General features: G+C 38.7%; 1 protein-coding gene across 1 annotated transcript; it reads left to right on the forward strand.

Moving 5' to 3' along the window:
- Window positions 1–17,299: 17,299 nt before the first annotated feature.
- LOC131629150 (LOB domain-containing protein 25-like) lies at window positions 17,300–18,385 on the forward strand. The gene is made up of 2 exons (XM_058899950.1): window positions 17,300–17,346; window positions 17,640–18,385. The coding sequence occupies exon 2, from the start codon at window positions 17,650–17,652 to the stop codon at window positions 18,136–18,138; it is 489 nt and encodes a 162-aa protein (XP_058755933.1). The 5' UTR covers window positions 17,300–17,346; window positions 17,640–17,649; the 3' UTR covers window positions 18,139–18,385.
- Window positions 18,386–19,460: the final 1,075 nt, after the last annotated feature.

The following is a 19,460-nucleotide window of genomic DNA, read 5'->3' on the forward strand; positions in this document are numbered from 1 at the left end:
TGTGGCCCGTTATGGAGGTATTTTGGATTTGTTAAAGGTAAAAGTCCAAGAGGAAGCTATCACTGCATTGGTCCAATTCTATAATCCTCCGCTTAGGTGCTTTACTTTTCAAGACTTTCAGTTGGCTCCGACTTTGGAAGAGATGGATGCTATGCTAGGATTTTCAAGGATAAAAAGGGAATTCTATACTGGTGTGGGTAAAGAAGTTGATTTCTCAGATTTGGCAAAAGCTTTGGGATTGTCCGCTACAGAATTGAAATCTAACTATAAAACTGATGGGGATGTGCATGGGATCAAAAGATCTTACTTAGAAAATCAAGCTTTAATGTATGCTCAAAGGAAACAATGGGACATTTGTGGACATTTATTAGCTCTTTTGATTTTTGGTGTTGTCTTATTACCGAAAAATATTGATTATATTGATCCCCCCGCCATTCATGCTTTCACCTCTTTTAGGATTTTTGATAAGGATCCAACTCCCACCATCCTTGCTGATATTTATTATGCCATCCATGCTCGGTGTATGAAGAAGAAAGGGATGCTATTTTGTTGTGTGCATTTTCTATACTCTTGGTTGACCTCCCATCTCTACAAAGCTAGTTGTTTCATTAAAGAATTGACTAGAAATGATTGGTCCCAAAAATTAAGGGCTCTCAAGGTGGATTCCATCCTTTGGTATGCAAAGAAATTAAATTCCGATAAGATTATTTATAAATGTGGAGATTTCAGCAATGTGCCTTTAATGGGAACATTAGGATGCATTAATTATAATCCTATTCTAGCATTGCGCCAACTAGGCCATTCCATGGATTGTGAGCCTCCCAAATCACAATTGGAGGAATTGCTTTTGCATGATAACGGAAAAGGGGAACCAAGGACTTTAAAGAAAATAATTCAAGCTTGGAGACATGTGCAAGCAAAGAGTTTTGGGCCAAAAAACATCATTGCTAGAGAACCTTATACTAATTGGGTTCGAGAAAGAGTTGGAGAAATTTTGCTTCCTTTTGTTGTGGATCCCGCATACAAGCCTGATTCTCCTAATCCTGTTCCTCTATCCATTGAAGAGGTAGAAGGGATCAGGGCTGCCCTAGAGGCGTCCCGAAAGGAAAAAGAAAAATTAGAGCTTGACATACATCAACTTACCAACGAAAGGAGCCTACTACGCTTTGACCTTAAAGAGAAAAACCAAGAGCTTCAAGCAATGAAGGAAGATAATGATAGGCAAAGAAGTAAAAGGAAACGTGCAACCGAAGGAGTTCTAAGTGCTAATTACAACTTAGAGGCATATAATGAGACGTTGGAACAAGCAAATCTAGAAATTGCAAGGTGGAGAAGACGTTATGAAAAAGCTTCTCATGATAAAGCGGAATCCGAGAAAAATCTAGAAACCGTAGTCTTTGAATTAACTGATAGAACTAAAGATCAAGAGGTGGAAATAAGGGATTTAAAGTTTGATCTTCAAGAAGCCCGCAATTCTGGACAAGAAGAACGCACAAGGAGATTGGCTGCGGAAGAAGCACTTTTACAACGCACCAATGAGCGCCATAGAGCACTTCAAGCTATGGCCTTGCTTAGGCAATTACTTATAAGGCAAAGGGAGATGTGTGAGGCTGCAAGGGATGAAGGGGATTATTGGAAAAGACAATACACAATTGTTTCTACGGCATATGAACATGTAAGCATGGTTCCTAAGATGCTCGAAGACTACGAAAAATGCCGTGATAATTATGACAAGCTAGTCTTCTTGTGTAATGACTTGATCCAAGATATTTCGAGGAGTTTGGCGAAGGCGGAATCTTCTCCTATCATCCTTCTTAAAGAGGTCAAAGAGTTTTTGGAGCTTTGTAGGGATATGGTGGACAAGTTCCGAGAAGACGTCCAAAAGCGTTCCTAGTTTTATTTTTATTTTTCTTTGTTGCTTTTATTCCAAGTATTTTAATTTCAGTTTCTATTCATATTTTGTGAACCAACAATGGAGTAGTATTTCCATTTAATGAAGTGTGTTTCTTTTTCCGTTACTCTTATCGTTCCTATAATATTCACCAAATAATTATAAAAAAAAAGAAAAGAAAAAGAAGAGAATATGAAAAAAAGAAAGAATATATATATATATATATATATATTTACTATAATAATGTGGATAAGACATGAACATAGCATAAGCATAACATTCATATCATGCATACCATAATTTATTTTCAAAGCATTAAAAAAAACTATCTTTATCTCCAGTCACACTATTGGAGAAGGCAACCAAGCAATCATACCACCGTACCAAACCCGTGCTCAGAAGAAGAAAGCTATGGAACAGCTAGAACAGAATCAAGCCGCACTTCGCGAAGAAGTAACTCAGTTGAAAGGTACTGTAGATGAGATTAAGGGAGGAATGGCTCAGATGTTGAGTTTCATGAAGGACATCAGGGACGAACAGGAAAGAGCTAGGGAAGCTCGGAATCAGTATGAGGAAATACCGAATGATGGCAACCCGCTGTTAGGATTTGTTCAGGGCTTCGACACTCGCAAATCAAATGCTCACTCCTCTAAGAGAGTTACCAGAACCCATGAAGAGGGAGAAGCTTCCCATGAAGGGTTCATTCCCACCACTCAGAAAGAGGGGGCGCCTCGCACGGTTCGCATCCTTGCTAACAATCCACCTAAGGATGAGGATTACGTGGATTTACAATATGGGGAAGTGGATGAAACAAATCAGGAACCCCAGCATAAGCAAATTCAATCTGATTCCGAAGAAAGTGCTAGGAATAGTGGACAGATCAAAGCATTAGAAGAGAGGCTGAAAGCAGTAGAAGGATATGACGTCTTTGATGTGGATACCTATGAAATGAGATTGGTTCCGGATTTGACTATTCCTCCTAAGTTCAAGGTACCCAACTTTGAAAAGTACAAAGGACTTACGTGCCCAAGGAGTCATTTACGCATGTACGTCAGGAAGATGGTTGCTTATGCCAATGACCAAAAGCTAATGATGCATTTCTTCCAAGACAGTCTAAGTGGGGCATCTGTTGAATGGTACATGCAATTGGAAAAGACACATATCCGAAGCTGGAATGACCTTGCTAATACATTCCTAAAGCAGTACAAGTACAATCTGGACATGGCACCCAATCGAATGCAATTACAAAATTTGTCCTAGAAAAAAGAAGAATCGTTCAAGGAATACGCCCAAAGATGGCGAGAAATGGCGTCCCGAGTCCAACCTCCGTTGCTAGTAAAGGAGCTGGTTGACATGTTTATGAGAACTCTACAAGGACCATAATACGACAAGATGATCGGAAGTGTATCCTCAGGATTCTCAGATCTAGTGGTCATCGGAGAAAGAATTGAGGACGGAATCAAAGATGGGAAGATACAAGGAGCATCGTCTAACTCTTATCACTCAAAGAGGCCCACCTCAACCTTCGCTAAAAAGAAGGAAGGGGAGACCAATGCAGTAGTGCACCAAGAATCAAGACCTCCTATGTCATTCCCACCTCAACAAAACAGGTTCCAAGGTCCTCCAAGGAAATTCGATCCTTTGCCTACTTCCAGAAGTGAAATACTAAAATATTTGCTGAACGAGTCATTGGTAGAGCTCAGGCCTATGCCACCCCCGCTCCCCGGAAAAGCTTCACCTAGGTTCAACCCTAATGAAAGGTGCGAATTTCATGCTAATTCCCCCGGACACACATTGGAAAAGTGATGGGCTTTCAGGCACAAGGTTCAAGACCTAATCGAGTCTGGGGCAATTGCTTTCGACAAACCTAATGTGAAGACAAATCCTATGCCTCGTCACGATGGCACAGTCAATGCAATCGAGGTCGTCACTGAGCAAGAGTTAGTTCAACAACGGAGTTCCTCTATAGATGCCCTTAAGAGGTATCTACTTGCAAGGGGGTTCGTCCTAGAACATAACGAGGCTTTTAAGGACACCCTGCAGAGACTCGTGGACCAAGGAGTAGTTCAGTTGGAAGAACATCCCGAGGAGGAGTATGTGGCCATGCTGGAGAGGAACGAGCCATTGATAATACCTAGTCCAGGAGCAAGGAAGACATTAATCATCCCCTGCGCCAAAGCACCATTGATGATACCCACGCAGGTACACACTAGGATCATCCCAGTCAGAGATCCATATCCGGTGGACAAAATGAAAGCGGTCCCTTGGGAATATGATTCTAGTAGTAATACGGAAGTGACAAACATCGTTGGGCTTGGAGGTATGACTCGTAGTGGTCGCATATTCAATGCTGCGAAACCGAATGAGAACTTAGCATAAGCAAGTAATCAAGCTACTATGGTCCCGACTGAGGAAGGCACAGCCAAGGGTAAAGAGGTCGTTAACAAAGACGCTGAAGAATTCTTGGCATTAATCAAGAAAAGTGATTATAGAGTGGTGGACCAGTTGCACCAAACCCCGTCCAAAATATCACTCCTCTCGCTGTTAGTACACTCGGAAAAACACCAAGATGCCTTGATGAAAATCCTGAACGCCGCCCACGTAACTAAAGACATCACTGTAAATCAATTTGATGGAATGGTGGCTAATCTTACCGCTGGGGCATGTTTAAGCTTCAATGATCATGAGCTACCCCCACAAGGGAAAGAACATAACAAAGCCTTACATATCTCCATACAATGTGGAAAAGCTCATCTATCCAGAGTTCTGATTGACACAGGGTCATCATTAAACGTGATGCCAAAAGCCACTCTCGACAAGATAGCCTTGGAGGGCCTGGTAGTTAGACCAAGTCGTCTGGTAGTCAAAGCCTTCGATGGATCACAAAGTCCGATGTTTGGAGAAGTAGACCTCCCTGTAGTAGTTGGTCCCCATACATTCTGCATAAATTTCCAAGTAATGGAAATTGAACCTGCTTATACCTGCTTATTGGGACGTCCCTGGATTCATGCTGCTGGGGCAGTTACCTCCACTCTACATCAAAAAGTAAAGTTCGTGGATGGGAACTCCATAGTGACCGTCAATGGGGAGGAGGATATATTTGTTAGCAATCTAGACTCATACCGATACATCGAGGCTGGAGAAAAGGCGTTGGAAACCTCTTTCCAAGCACTAGAGATAGCAACCGCTGTCACACTACCGGTAGAGAAGATACGAAGGGCGGTGACATCCTAGAGAGACCTGCAAGACCTGAAAATGGAAGGCTGGGGCAAAGTGCCAGAAGTTCAAAAGAAGAAGGATCGTGTGGGGTTAGGATATCAACCAACAAAGAAGGCTGCAAAGGAAGAGCAACGGTTCCCTCCGATCGCGCAAACTTTTGTCACAGGCGGATATGAGCATGTATCCATGATATCTAGCATGGAGGGTACATCCAACTTCATACGAATGATCAGACCAGGAGAACAGCTACAAAATTGGACAAGCCTGGAGATACCGGAGATAGTTTATATTTCAAAGTAATTTGTTTTGTCGTGTGTTTTATTTCCCTTTCAATTAATCAAAAAAAACAATGTCGCTCATGCCTCGCCCGAAGCATAGAGTTGGTTTGTAAGGGCCCCATTTTTACTTTCAAAGTTTGAGTTTATTAATAAAATTGTCGTTTGCATTTGGTATTGAAAACACCGTCTCGTTCTTGCATTTGTTTTCCTAAAAATGACAAATAACATTCTTGCATAAAACAAAAGCACAATCATAATTACATACTAAAAACCAAACATAAACATGTGCAGATCACCTTCTAACATCACCGATAATAATACTGCTGAAACTCAATATAAACTCGAGGCTCTCGCTAATCAGTCTGAGGAAGGGGATGAGGAAGACGATGGACTTCCGGAAGAATTGTCAAGGCTGATAGATAGAGAATCCAAAAGCATGCTCCCTCCTCAAGAAGCCATTGAAATCATAAACTTGGGCACCGATAAAGAACCCAAAGAAATCAAGATTGGGGCAACACTGAACAAGGATGTAAAAACGACGCTGGTCAAACTCCTCCATGACAATGTAGAAATATTCGCTTGGTCATACCGCGACATGCCTGGTTTGGATACAGACATCGTCGTACATAGGCTACCACTCAAAGAGGGTTGTACACCTGTCAGACAAAAGCGCATAAGAGTTCGACCCGACATGGATAATAAAATCCGAGAAGAGGTACTCAAACAGTTTGACGCAGGTTTCCTTGCCGTGGTCGAATATCCACCTTGGATCGCCAATATAGTGCCAATTCCTAAGAAAGATGGGAAGGTACACATGTGTGTTGATTACAGAGATCAGAATAAGGCAAGCCCAAAGGACGACTTTCCACTGCCACACATAGACATACTAGTGGACAATACCGCACAAGCTTCGGTATTCTCATTCATGGATGGATTTTCTGGGTATAATCAAATCAAAATGGCTCCCGAAGACATGGAGAAAACCACCTTCATGACATCTTGGGGAACTTTTTGTTACAAAGTGATGCCTTTTGGATTGCGAAATGTCGGGGCAACGTATCAACGAGCGATGGTCACGCTGTTCCATGATATGATCCACAAGGAAGTCGAAGTATATGTGGACGACATGATCGCTAAGTCCTGTACTGAAGAGGAACACATTACTCACTTGCAAAAGTTATTCGAACGCTTAAAGAAGTTCAAGCTAAGGTTGAACCCGAACAAGTGTACATTTGGTGTGAGATCAGGAAAGCTGCTGGGATTCATAGTAAGCCAACGAGGCATAGAGGTAGATCCTGACAAAGTTAAGGCCATACAAGAAATGCCCGTTCCAAGAACAGAAAAAGAGGTTCATGGTTTCTTAGGTCGTTTGAATTACATCTCAAGGTTCATCTCGCACTTAACTGCTACATGCGAGCCCATATTCAAATTACTAAGAAAAGATCAACCAATCAAGTGGAACGACGATTGCCAAGTAGCTTTCGAAACCATAAAGCGTTATTTACAAGAGCCACCAATACTAGTGCCTCCCGTATCAGGAAGGCCTTTGATCATGTACCTCACCGTCCTCGAAAGGTCTATGGGATGTGTACTAGGGCAACAAGATGAAACTGGCAGGAAAGAACACGCTATTTACTATCTTGGCAAGAAATTCACCGATTGCGAATCTCGATATTCACCGTTAGAAAAGACATGTTGCGCCCTAGCATGGGCCTCCAAACGTCTAAGGCAATATATGCTGAACCATTCCACATGGTTAATATCGAGGATGGATCCTCTGAAATATGTGTTCGAAAAACAGGCTCTCACAGGAAGAATCGCTAAATGGCAAATGCTGCTGTCAGAATACGACATTCAATATGTCACGCAAAAGGCAATAAAAGGGAGTGTACTAGCAGAACATCTAGCTCATCAACCCATCGAAGAATATCAGTCTATGAAGTTCGACTTTCCTGATGAGGACATTATGCTAGTAAGAGACTATGAAATACCTGGACCCGAGGAAGGTCCCGAACCAGGATTAGTGTGGACGCTCATGTTCGATGGAGCCTCAAACGCACTAGGACATGGCATAGGGGCAGTCTTGACATCTTCTGACAATCGTCACATACCCTTCACTGCGAGATTATGTTTCGACTATACCAACAATATTGCAGAATACGAAGCGTGCATATTGGGGTTAGAAGCTACGATCGATCTACGGATTAAATTACTCGAGGTGTATGGGGATTCAGCGCTGGTGATCCACCAAGTCAGTAAAGAACGGGATACGCGAGATGCAAAGCTAATCCCATATCGAGACCTCATACTGGAATTAATGGCTGAGTTTGAGACCATCACTTTTAATCACATCCCGAGGGAGGAAAATCAAATGGCCGGCGCGTTGGCAACACTCTCCTCTATGTTCAAAGTAACCTGGCCAAATCACAAACCTCGGATAACGATCAGACACTTTGACGAACCAGCATATTGCCTTATGATCGAAGAACGACCCGATAACAAGCCCTGGTACCATGATATTAGGAAATACTTGGAGAAACAAGAATACCCAGAGAACGCCTCCACAATTGATAAAAAGACACTAAGGAGGTTGGCATCTAAGTTCTTCCTAAATGGTAATGTCCTATACAAGCGAAACTACGATTCAGTGTTGCTAAGATGTGTGGATAAGAATGAGGCCAGAGAGATCATCAAAGAGGTCCATGAAGGAACCTTTGGAACTCATGCAAATGGACATTCAATGGCAAGAAAGATATTAAGAGCAGGGTACTACTGGTTGACAATGGAGGCTGACAACTTCCAATATGCAAGGACATGTCATAAATGCCAAATATACGCCAACAAAGTACACGTACCGCCAAATCCATTGAATGTGCTAAGTTCACCACGGCCGTTTGCAATGTGGGGGATTGATATGATAGGAATGATCGAACCCAAAGCCTCTAATGGACACCGATTCATACTGGTTGCCATCGACTATTTCACCAAGTGGGTCGAGGCTGCTTCCTACACTAACGTAACCAGACAAGTGGTTACCCGGTTCATCAAACATAACCTCATATGCCGATATGGGATTCCAAGTAGAATCATCACTGACAATGGGTCGAACTTGAACAATAATATGATGAAGGAGCTGTGCGAAGAATTCAAAATTGAACACCATAATTCTTCACCATATAGGCCTAAGATGAATGGCGCTGTTGAAGCCGCAAACAAAAATATCAAAAAGATAATACAAAAAATGGTGAAAACATACAAGGATTGGCATGAAATGCTTCCCTTCGCCTTACACGGCTACAGAACTTCAGTGCGCACATCCATAGGGGCAACCCCTTTCTCTCTAGTCTATGGTATGGAAGCAGTTCTTCCCATCGAAGTAGAGATTCCCTCTTTAAGAGTCCTAGCTGATACAAAGTTAGAAGAATCGGAATGGGTAAAAACCCGTTTTGATCAGCTGAATCTCATTGAAGAAAAGCGAATGACAGCTTTGTGTCACGGACAACTCAATCAGCAAAGGATGAAAAAGGCGTTCGATAAAAAGGTCCGTCCTCGAACTTACAAAGAAGGAGATCTCGTCCTCAAGAAGATCTTACTACCCCGACTCGATGCCCGAGGAAAATGGACACCTAACTATGAAGGACCATATATCGTCAAAATAGTATTCTCAGGAGGAGCACTTGTCCTCACCACCATGGATGGAGATGAGTTGTCGCATCCAATCAATTCAGATGCAGTCAAGAAGTACTACGCATAGCAGGGGCAAGATTCCAAACCAGATCCAAGATGATTCGTAAAGGATAAAAAGTCGTGCAATCACCAACTTCTGAAGTCGAAGGATTAATGGGGCCCTCGATAATAAAAGAGCGATAGCAGTATTAATATCATTTCTATTTGTCATTTTTTCTTTCTTCCATACTTTTTGTACATTCGCCAATTCAAGGCAATAATCAATAAAAGTTTTTCCCTTTTACACTGTGTCTGTCGTCATTTCAATACCAAGTGCAAAAGAGTGATTTATTCCCCATAAACTTTAAACTTTGAATTTAAAACAAGAAACTTACAAATCATTAGACCAAATAAAGGGGATGAGACCACGACATCTCTGGCAGTCAATATACGCCTGGTGATATCCCAGTAGACTAACCTCAGACGAGTTGATTTTAGATCCGCGAAGCTGCTCGAAAGGTTTTAAACAAATTCAATGGGTGATAAAAGATAGTACATCGAAGTCATCATACATACTCATATTCATATACACTCACAAACGCGCCATTTGCATAAAGATTCACGCATTTACAACAAGATCATAAGCATACGCATAATACATTTGCAAAGTAACCTTCTACGCAGGAGAATTTGTCCGTATCAAGGCAAGTGAATCTTCTTGGCCCAGGTGAGCACTTGCTAGAGCTATAGCAAGCAGCCCTTTTGGGATTAATCAAAACTGCGATAGTAAGCAGGTATGGCTAAGTGCGACGACTTACTAGCACAATAGTAAGTGGGCCACACCATCTACGATAAGCTTACTCCAACTACGATAGTGAGTAGGTATGACTAACTGTGACAACTTACTAGCACAACAGTAAGTGGGTCATACCATCTACGATAAACTCACTCCGGCTACGATAGTAAGCAGGTATGGCTAACTGCGACGACTTACTAGAACTATAGTAAGTGGGCCACACCACTTACGATAAGCTTACTCCAACTACGATAGTGAGTAGTATGACCGACCGCAACGACTTACAATAGTAAGTGGGTCATACCATCTACGATAAACTCACTCCAACTGCGATAGTAAGCAGGTATGGCTAACCGCGACGACTTACTAAGATGATAGTAAGTGGGCCACACCATCTACGATAAGCTTACTCAAACTACGATAACAAGAAGATACGGCTAACTGCGGCGACTTACTAAATCTATAGTAAGTAGGCCACATCATCCACGATAAACTTGTTGAAACTACGATAGTGAGCAGGTACGGTCGACCGCGACAACTTACTAGGACTATAGTAAGTAGGCCCTACCATCTATGACGAGCTTACTCAAACTACGATAAGGAAGTAGGTATACCAGCCGCGACGACTTACAATGACTATAGTAAGTGGGTTACCTATAAACTGCAAACCCTTGCTAGCACTATAGCAAGGTGACTACTTTCTACACAGCAAGCTACGAGTCCTCGCTACGTAAATCTCAAGCGTTAGCAAGGCATTCCTTTCTCCACCACTGGGTACAAGGCAAATTCAAAGGGGTATTCCATTATTTAATAACTCTTCGATCCCAAGACGTGAGAACTACGTACCCTCACGCCATTCAATCGAAGGTGATTAAATAGGGGCAGCTGTCATACCCCAAAATTTGCCTTCTTCACCCCATCTACAATTAAGGTTCTATTCAAATAATATTCCATAAGTTAAGGGCTCCTGAGGTTAGGGTTTGAGGTCCTTTTGAAAGGGTCAATAGGATAAGGTTCTCAATCAAAGATCCTGTGGTTCATAGTGACTTAAGGTAATTATATGACAAAAGTCAAGGCTCAACTCAAAAGATTTCCTGCTCAAATAAACTCCAAGATTCACAGTCAAACTGATTAAACCTAAAGGTCAATCACAATCAAAACATGGTCCAAGCCTCTGATCATTGATCAAACATCAAGTATAGAAGTGTATATCCATCATTTGATCAAAATTTGATCATGATTTATCAGTAGAAACTCAGAGATGAACAAATACAAAAAGGTTCAAATTAGGGTTTCTCCAGGAGAAAGTCAACTCAACTTTGACTGGCCATAACCTTCACATGGAACATCAGAAATTTCCCACTCAAAGCCATTAGGAAGGAAATTGGATTCTCTACAACTTTGTCTCTCACAAGCATAAGCCAGAAATGCTTCATTTGAAAGGTATGATGCAAAAGATTACAGGTCACTTTCAAGCATCCTTCAAAAGCAGTTTTTTGTCAAAGAAGATATGATCAAGATAAAAGCTCCAAATGAAAAATATGTTCCAAAGTGGCTTATAGAGGACATCTTGAGGTTCCCAAAAAGTCTTAGAACTCCCTCATAGCTTGAAAATTGAGTGAGATATGCTTGATCAAAGTTGAGCAATTTTTGGAGGTAAAATGTGAAATAAGAAGGTTCAAACTGGAAATTTTTGCAAATGGGCCTATGGTATTATGACTCAATCTTGGTCCATAAGTCATTAGCATGCCCAAAACCATATGCCACGAAATTTAACCTATTATTTGATTTAATATGATTTTTTATCTCATTTTTAATGATTTAATTAAGTGGGAATCAAATATTTTGTTAAAAAGGTGCATATAGATTGATTCCAATCAACATTAATGGCTAAATATAATGTAATTTCGTGACAAATTGATTGGAAAGAGATTAGTACAATATTTGGCCAAAATAGAAAGATCTCATTCAAAAAATAAAATCAAATTTCTAAAAGATGCAAGATTGGATTCAAGAGGTTTTTGTGGAGTTTTTCTAACCTAATACAATCCCTATAAGTAAAGGAGAGAGGGCACACGAATAGGGGTTGAGAATTCTGCCCAGAGAGAGAGTTGCAAGAACACAAAAAAAAGCTCCAAGAACTCAAAATCGGCTTCAAGGAATTTGTGGCTTTCAACAAGAATTGAAGGTTGCAAAAGATTCACTGAAGGATTCTGAACGTGTCTGGATACTAGCATAGCATCAACACCCCCAGAATTACCTCCTATTGACTAAAGTAAGTCGCTCTAAACTTTGATTCGATTAGCATGTTATAGGCATTCCCATGATGTTTTAATCGTATATTCTGGTTGTTCTTAATGCTCTGATTGTTTCTGGATTGTTTGTGTGGAGTTTGTGTGCCTCGATGATGTTTTGCCATTAATGTCCGATTGAGCTTCTTAGGGTTTTAAATTGGGGTTTTTCAATAGAAGTAAAATTAGAACGAATTGAACGCATAGTCAGGTTCATAGGGGCGGGACGAGGAGATCTGGAGTGGTGCGAAACATTTATAGACGCGTATGTGCTAATCGCTATTTTTGCAGGTGTATACGCTACGAGACAATTCGTAGCAAAATGGTAGCTAATTTTGCAGGTTTGTTTCAGGTTACGTGAGGAAGATGGTGAGCTGGCTCCATCTGTTTGGCTTATTTGAATTTCGCGCGTGTGTTTATCTGTTTCACTTTTTTTATTATTTATTGAATAGCGCGCGTTAGTTAAACGACTTGAACATTTGGTTGGGTTGGTTAGTTGAGATGATTGTGAGGGGGAGGTCATGGGTTCGAGCCTCCCCTCAAACGTATATTTTTTCTGAGTTTTCCTCTATGATCCCATGTGCCTGCAGCGCTAGGTTCCACCATAATCCCTCAACATCTATCCTTTAAATCAGCAATTACCTAGATCCAGCGCCCTAGAACCAGTCACCATACTATAAACCCCAATTGTAACCACATTGAATAAAAATCCTAATAACTAAATTTATTTTAATTAATATATTTAATTTAATTAAATCCTTTTAATATAATTAATTATATAATAATTGTTTTTTTACAATAAAAAGTATATGATATTTATATTAAAAATTCTAATTTGTTATTCGTTCCGATTAAATCAATTAATCGCTATGGTCAACAATAAATTTTAATTAAAATGTTATTTAATTAAAATATAATTAATTTCTACTTGGTTAAATGGTTTCGACTATCTTATTAGTCGCGATGATTAATCTGTCTATTTTTCTTATTCTAATTCGTTATTCTTTTTAATCGAATCAATCGATTACGAGGGGTAACGATACAAATTAATTCATAAAATTATTAAAAAATACCATTGTTCGTTGTTAGTGATAATCAAATTAATTGATGAAAATTGGTAACGATCTAATTAATAATCTTTTAACTATGGTGATCGAACCTATCGATCATTGCGGTTAATAGTACAAATTAAAAATAGGGTTGTACGCCCAAACCTTAAAACACTTCCCGAAACCTTTTCAAAACTACGGATTTTCAAAACTACGATAGGTAACTCAAAATACCTCCAAAACCATCTCAAATAAAATTACAACTCTAAGGGCGTACACCCCTTCCCGAACTACGTAGACTCTGATCCTCCATAAGGAGGTACGTAGGCACTTGGCAACAAGGCGAGTCCCCTTCCCCCATAAATCTCATTTTTCCCGATTAAATTGTAAACCTTTAATTATGATAATTATTTGCCTTAGCGCTATTAACTGTCTGTCATCTTTCTTTATCTTTTTGCCACAAACCTTGTCTCTACAATGCAAACCTTAGGAAAGGGTTTAGGGTGCTTAACACCTTCCCTCGACCTGAAATAGTATCTTACCCTGAATCTTTATAACTGCGCGAGGTTTCCTATTCGCCTTGGTAGAATAGGTGGCGACTCTATAAATTAATTTTTAGGCAGGTTGCTACACATGTCTGGATCATAGTCTGATTTCATGATTTACATTCCAACCTGTTGTTTTAAACTGTTATTCATTTCACGCACTTACCTTGTTGCACTGCACTCACAACAATATTCTTGTTCACCTTAGATAAGCACCTTAGCAATAGAGTTGATAGATTGACGATAGGTCTCTGTGGTTTGATAATCTTTTATATTACTTTGATAGGCTGTGCACTTGCAGTACTATATTTAGGCTATACATTACAGACCCATCATAGCGCTTCGTTTAACGTCGTATGGCTCGACGGATCATGAGTGTAAGCACTCAAGATGGTTCTTTCAGAAATGATTCTTCAATATTATGTTTCCATGTCCACCTATCATGCCATCTTTCATATCAACTACTTTTCTTTTTCTTTCTTTTGTGGGGTGGTTCATATTTTTGAACTTGTGGGGGTGGTTCTGGTTCAATCATGTGTATCATATTTTTCAGGTTTGGATTTAATCCTTTCATTTCCCTCCTCAAGGGTTAACCTTCCACTCTTAAAACTAGTAATTTCCCCAATTTCATAGTCCTCTAATTTTCTATTTTTAGGAAGGACCTCAAACAAAGGTACATTGGTATGGATAATTTCCAATCTCTCTTCTCTTTTGTCACCAGAACTCTTCTCAATCTCATTATTACTCTCCCTAGGTTATTCAGTTTGTTTTTCAATACTGGGTGTTACAACATCCACGTGTCCCTAAGGGTAGGGTCCTAGAAGTCTTTGTGCCAGAAGGGAGATTTGGGTCTCTATTGCCTTGTTGCAAGTTAGGAGGGACTCAACCATTGTATTTAACTGCCTAAGGGTTTCAACAATATGGAGATTCTGCTTTCTAAACTCTTCATTCTAGAGAGTTTGTGTCGCCACAAAGCTGTCCATCATATATTCCAAGTTAGAGCGAGCTTGCGTTCCAATGAAATCCTCCATAAACAATTTCGAGGTTGGATTTTTGGGAATCTTGTGGTTCCTCAAGATAATGGGAGTGGTTATTATAGAGAAAATTTGGCTGATCCGTCCACCCTGGGTTGTAGGCATAGAAACACGAGTCTTCATGGTAATTGTTTGCATAATTGATAATATTTTGGATAGACTCCATGCAAGCCACAAAATAGTCAATAAGGGAAAAAATATAGAAAAAATAAAGCTCTAGTCTACATGGTGATCAAACAGAGATTTGATATCAAGCGCAACTGCTCCCCGACAACGGCGCCAAAAACTTGACACGTCCGCAAGTGCACGGCAAATGTCCGAGTAGTAAAAATATCGAACCACAAAGACCGATGGTTAAGTACCGACTTCTATCTTATATATGCAAAGCTAGAGTAATCGAATTGATAGGGATTAACAATACTTAAGTGAAAAATCACTTAAATCAAAACAACTTAAATAAATTAGTACTTTTGAAAACAGCTTAAATGGATTAAACTTGGAATTAATCTGAAAACAAAAAAGACTTAGGGTTATGATTCCTTATCTAAAGTCTCTAAGAACTTACTTGTTTTAATTATGATAATTCTTGCGCCAATTATAGAAAATAGATGAATGTAGACAACGCATGCTTTCACCAGCGCGTTGTCTTACCTACGATAAACAAGACGCTCATTGGCTTTCGCTCGCGCGGAGTTGTTTGTCGAAGGTCATTACTTTTGTACGGCTATAAAAATGGGACATTTCTCAATCGCATTCGAGTACTTTCGTATCATTGAATTTGATTGTTTACAAACTTGTTGTTGGGTATCGGTACAAATTCTTTCGAATCATTATCGATACCTGAAAACTCTTTTACTTTCGGAACAAGTGTATAAAATAAAAAATCAAGCTTATAAAATAATCGCGGTTTTGCATTCTCATAAGTAACAAGTCGATTACGACTGCCCGTAATGCAGCTCTGGATTTACTACTAGAGAAAATTTGTCTTCATGCGATTTTTTGTCTTTCTTCCAAATCTTGTTTTTTATCGTCCGGAAAGCTTATTTAAACCTGAAACGAATAAAAACAACAAACCAAAGCATAAAACATGAAAATAAAGGGAAAATCAATTATAAAACGGTGAAAAAGCTAAAGAAACAACGGACAAAAAACGGTATAAATACCACTTATCACTCACCAAACTAATTACCAAAGTGAAACACCGAATACAATCACAGAACAATTGTCGAACAAATCCACAAACCTCACCGTGAAATCTCCGAACAAAAAAAAAACAGCCCCCGAAACAAACTATAACACCAAATGCCATTGCAAAACAAAATCTCGATCACAAAGCAACACAAAATCACCAATAAACAACGAAATCACGATCACGAATCAATGAAGAATCACGATCACAAGGCAACAGCGAAACAAAATCAAGAGCCGGCACGAAACTATATCGAAAAAGTAATTTCAAAACGATAACGAACACAAGAATGGAAGAAATGAGCGCAACCGAGTGAAATTTTGCCTAATGAGACGAAGCTAACACGATTTCACATGTATGATTTGATCGAACCTTCTGATACCATGTCATGAAAATTTGCTTCATGTCTTTTTTTATTGCATTCTATATTTTATATAATAGTATCAGTAATTACACGTAATTAAAATTATAATGACAAATATTCTATTGTCTAATTTATCTAACCTATTATAAAAAATGAGATAATTTACGATTAATGATAAAATCAATTCCTAATTAACAGACACACCAAACAACAACTCCAAAATTCACTCTTCTAGTATTCAACTCCGCCCACTTAACTCTCTTAGCTGCCCGAAAACACTTGGAATACATATTAACTACAAAACAGGTAGAATTAGAAGGACTGCGCTCCAAACAAATATCCAAAAAACCCGTACCAAAGGAGAACGAATATCTACCTTTTAACCTACACCACAACCAAAGAAGACCATCACTATTTTCTAAAGACGGATAAAAACATCCATCACAAATTGGATTACCCACAAGGAGTGGACCTGAAAGTTGGACACCTAAGAGAGCTTAGTTTCCTCTTCTTGTCCTACGTGTAACTCCTTATTTTGAAGGTGAGTAAATATTTTTTGTATTCAGCTCCCTCTTTAATATGTTTAGATCAGGGAGAATCAAAAATCCATAAAGAAAACGTACATACATTCATAGCTACACATAGGATATTCAAGAATATACAGGGGGAAAGTGGGACACATGATCACAGTTAAACTTGACCAAGGTTGTGTCATATCATATTCATTCTTTTTCACATGTTAGCTCATAGCCCCCGTTTATTGCTTTTGTCTTTTACCTTCTTTTCCACTCTCTCTCTAGAAAATGCTCATGTGCTTTATCTATTGTCATTGTATTTGCGGTTTTCTCTCATCATGTCCTACAACTAGCTAGGGTTTTCTCTCTGAACTCTCACATCCAATAGTAAATTCCCAAGACTTCTCTTCTGGTCTCTTTTTCACTTCTATTATTATTCTTATTATTTAAGAATAGTTAGATCTTAATTGTAAACCCTTTACTTTCTTATACAAGAGGAATAAAGAAAGGTAATCATCATCTAATTTACATGGTTTGTTCATTCTTCTTCTTTTTGGTATATATTGATGTTTAGTTTTCATAATAAATTCATGCTGTGTAAGATTTGATTCAAGGTTTTAGTTTCTAAATTAATCGGAATGAATAAAACTGAAAAGGTTTATTCCTTCTATTTCCTCTGGTCCTTAATATAAGACGAAATTACTTTTTAAAGTTTATTGAATAATCAATGTATCTGAGCTATATCATTTATAATTCGGAGTTTGTAGTTAATGTAATTTAGTTTGTTGTGTTTGGTATGAAGATAATAAGTAATGGCATCTTCAAGCGTGTACTCAAATTCACCATGTGCAGCGTGCAAGTTTTTGAGAAGGAAGTGCATGCCAGATTGCATATTTGCTCCATATTTTCCACCAGAAGAACCACAGAAATTTGCAAACGTTCACAAAATATTTGGTGCAAGCAATGTGAGTAAACTTCTGAATGAAGTTCAACCTCATCAAAGAGAAGATGCAGTCAACTCTCTTGCCTATGAAGCCGAGGCGAGAATTAAAGATCCTGTTTATGGTTGTGTTGGTGCTATTTCAGTCCTCCAAAGACAAGTTATTAGTCTCCAAAAGGAACTCGATTCTACTAATGCCGATTTGATTCGCTATACTCAAATATTGCCAAATCCTCAAGAACATGGAGGACCTTCTCCTCCTCCTCCTCCTCCACCACCTTTTTACTGTCCTTCACCTTGGAACAATAATGATCCACTAGGGGAAGCTTATCACACAAGTGGAGGTGGTGACAATATGTGATATATATCTTACTATATCCCTACATGGAGGGTTTCTTATGTTATACATATAGTATTTTACTTGATATACATGTTTATCTATAAAAAACTTGATATACATAATATTTGTAAAATGTCTTTCTAAATGGTATCTATACATATGTGTATGATATTTTATATTATAGTTTGTGAAAATGAAGATCTTCATATTTTATAAAGTGTATATCTTATTGTCAACACAAAAGAACTTGTTCAAAAAGAAACATACAATAAACAGAAGAAGATGAAGTTTCGTTTGGTTTCGCTCTGAGTGTATTTTGTTTTGGTTTACTTTTGATTGGATGATGGAATAGGGTTTTGTGATATTAAGTTGTGCAAATTAGATTTCGTAACACTTATTTGTTCATGTTCCCATCATTCTATATGCACAATTGTCACAAAAAATGTCAAGCACCATCATGGAATTACTAATTCCATTTGTTTTATGACTAGATTGAATGATTATTTTGATCTTTTGCGCACCCAATTTTTAGTGATGAACCTCTTACCAACTATTAACAGAATTTTCTATATGGTTTTGAAACATTAAAGAAAATACAATATGGTTCATTGTGATGATTCTAAGGTGCTTGTCAATGCTAGGGATGTATATAGATTTCAAGTCAAAAGGCATGACTCTGGTGCTCTTTCTTCAGTTCAAGTAATAGATCAAACACCTTTAGTTGAATGGTGCTCTTTCTTCAGTTCAAGTAATAGATCAAACACCATTAGTTACAAAAACAAACACTAGTTTTACTTGAATAACTGATTTCCTCTCAGTTTGGAAAGAAAAAAAAAAAGTCGGATTGGTTTGCGAAAAATAAAATACGATAATACTATGATCAAAATACGATAACGAAAAAAGCGAATAGATTTTATTCGAATCCCTTGATTTTCCCCTATTAATGTTGATGTTAGTGCATTATTTTAATAGAAATGCCTTTTCACGTTACGGCAGATTAACAATACCATTGTACCCAATTCTTAGTTTACAGCTCACTAATTACTACTACAATTTCCTATCTTCTTAGGTAAATTTGAAGTGAAATTAGGCGATTTACGTGCATTAGTTCTTTAGCTACGAATTGTAATTACATATCCCTAGTTAATTAGAAAAGTAGAATAGATGTCCTAATTGACATCGGTAGACTTATAGTCAATAATTCATACTCTTCTAAAATCAAATTGTGTATGCGTCCACACACAACAAGCATTTAGAACAAAAGCAATTCAATAGAAATTATGAATTCAAACATTCAAATAACATCAAACTTACATATTCAACAGAGTACAAATCAAGTTCAT

Source organism: Vicia villosa, unplaced genomic scaffold (genome assembly GCF_029867415.1).
Source record: "Vicia villosa cultivar HV-30 ecotype Madison, WI unplaced genomic scaffold, Vvil1.0 ctg.000525F_1_1, whole genome shotgun sequence".
NCBI lineage: Eukaryota > Viridiplantae > Streptophyta > Magnoliopsida > Fabales > Fabaceae > Vicia > Vicia villosa.

Bases quoted from the DNA above. Each gene is read 5' to 3' on its own strand.
- LOC131629150 (XM_058899950.1), top strand. From the start codon at position 17,650: ATGGCATCTTCAAGCGTGTACTCAAATTCACCATGTGCAGCGTGCAAG.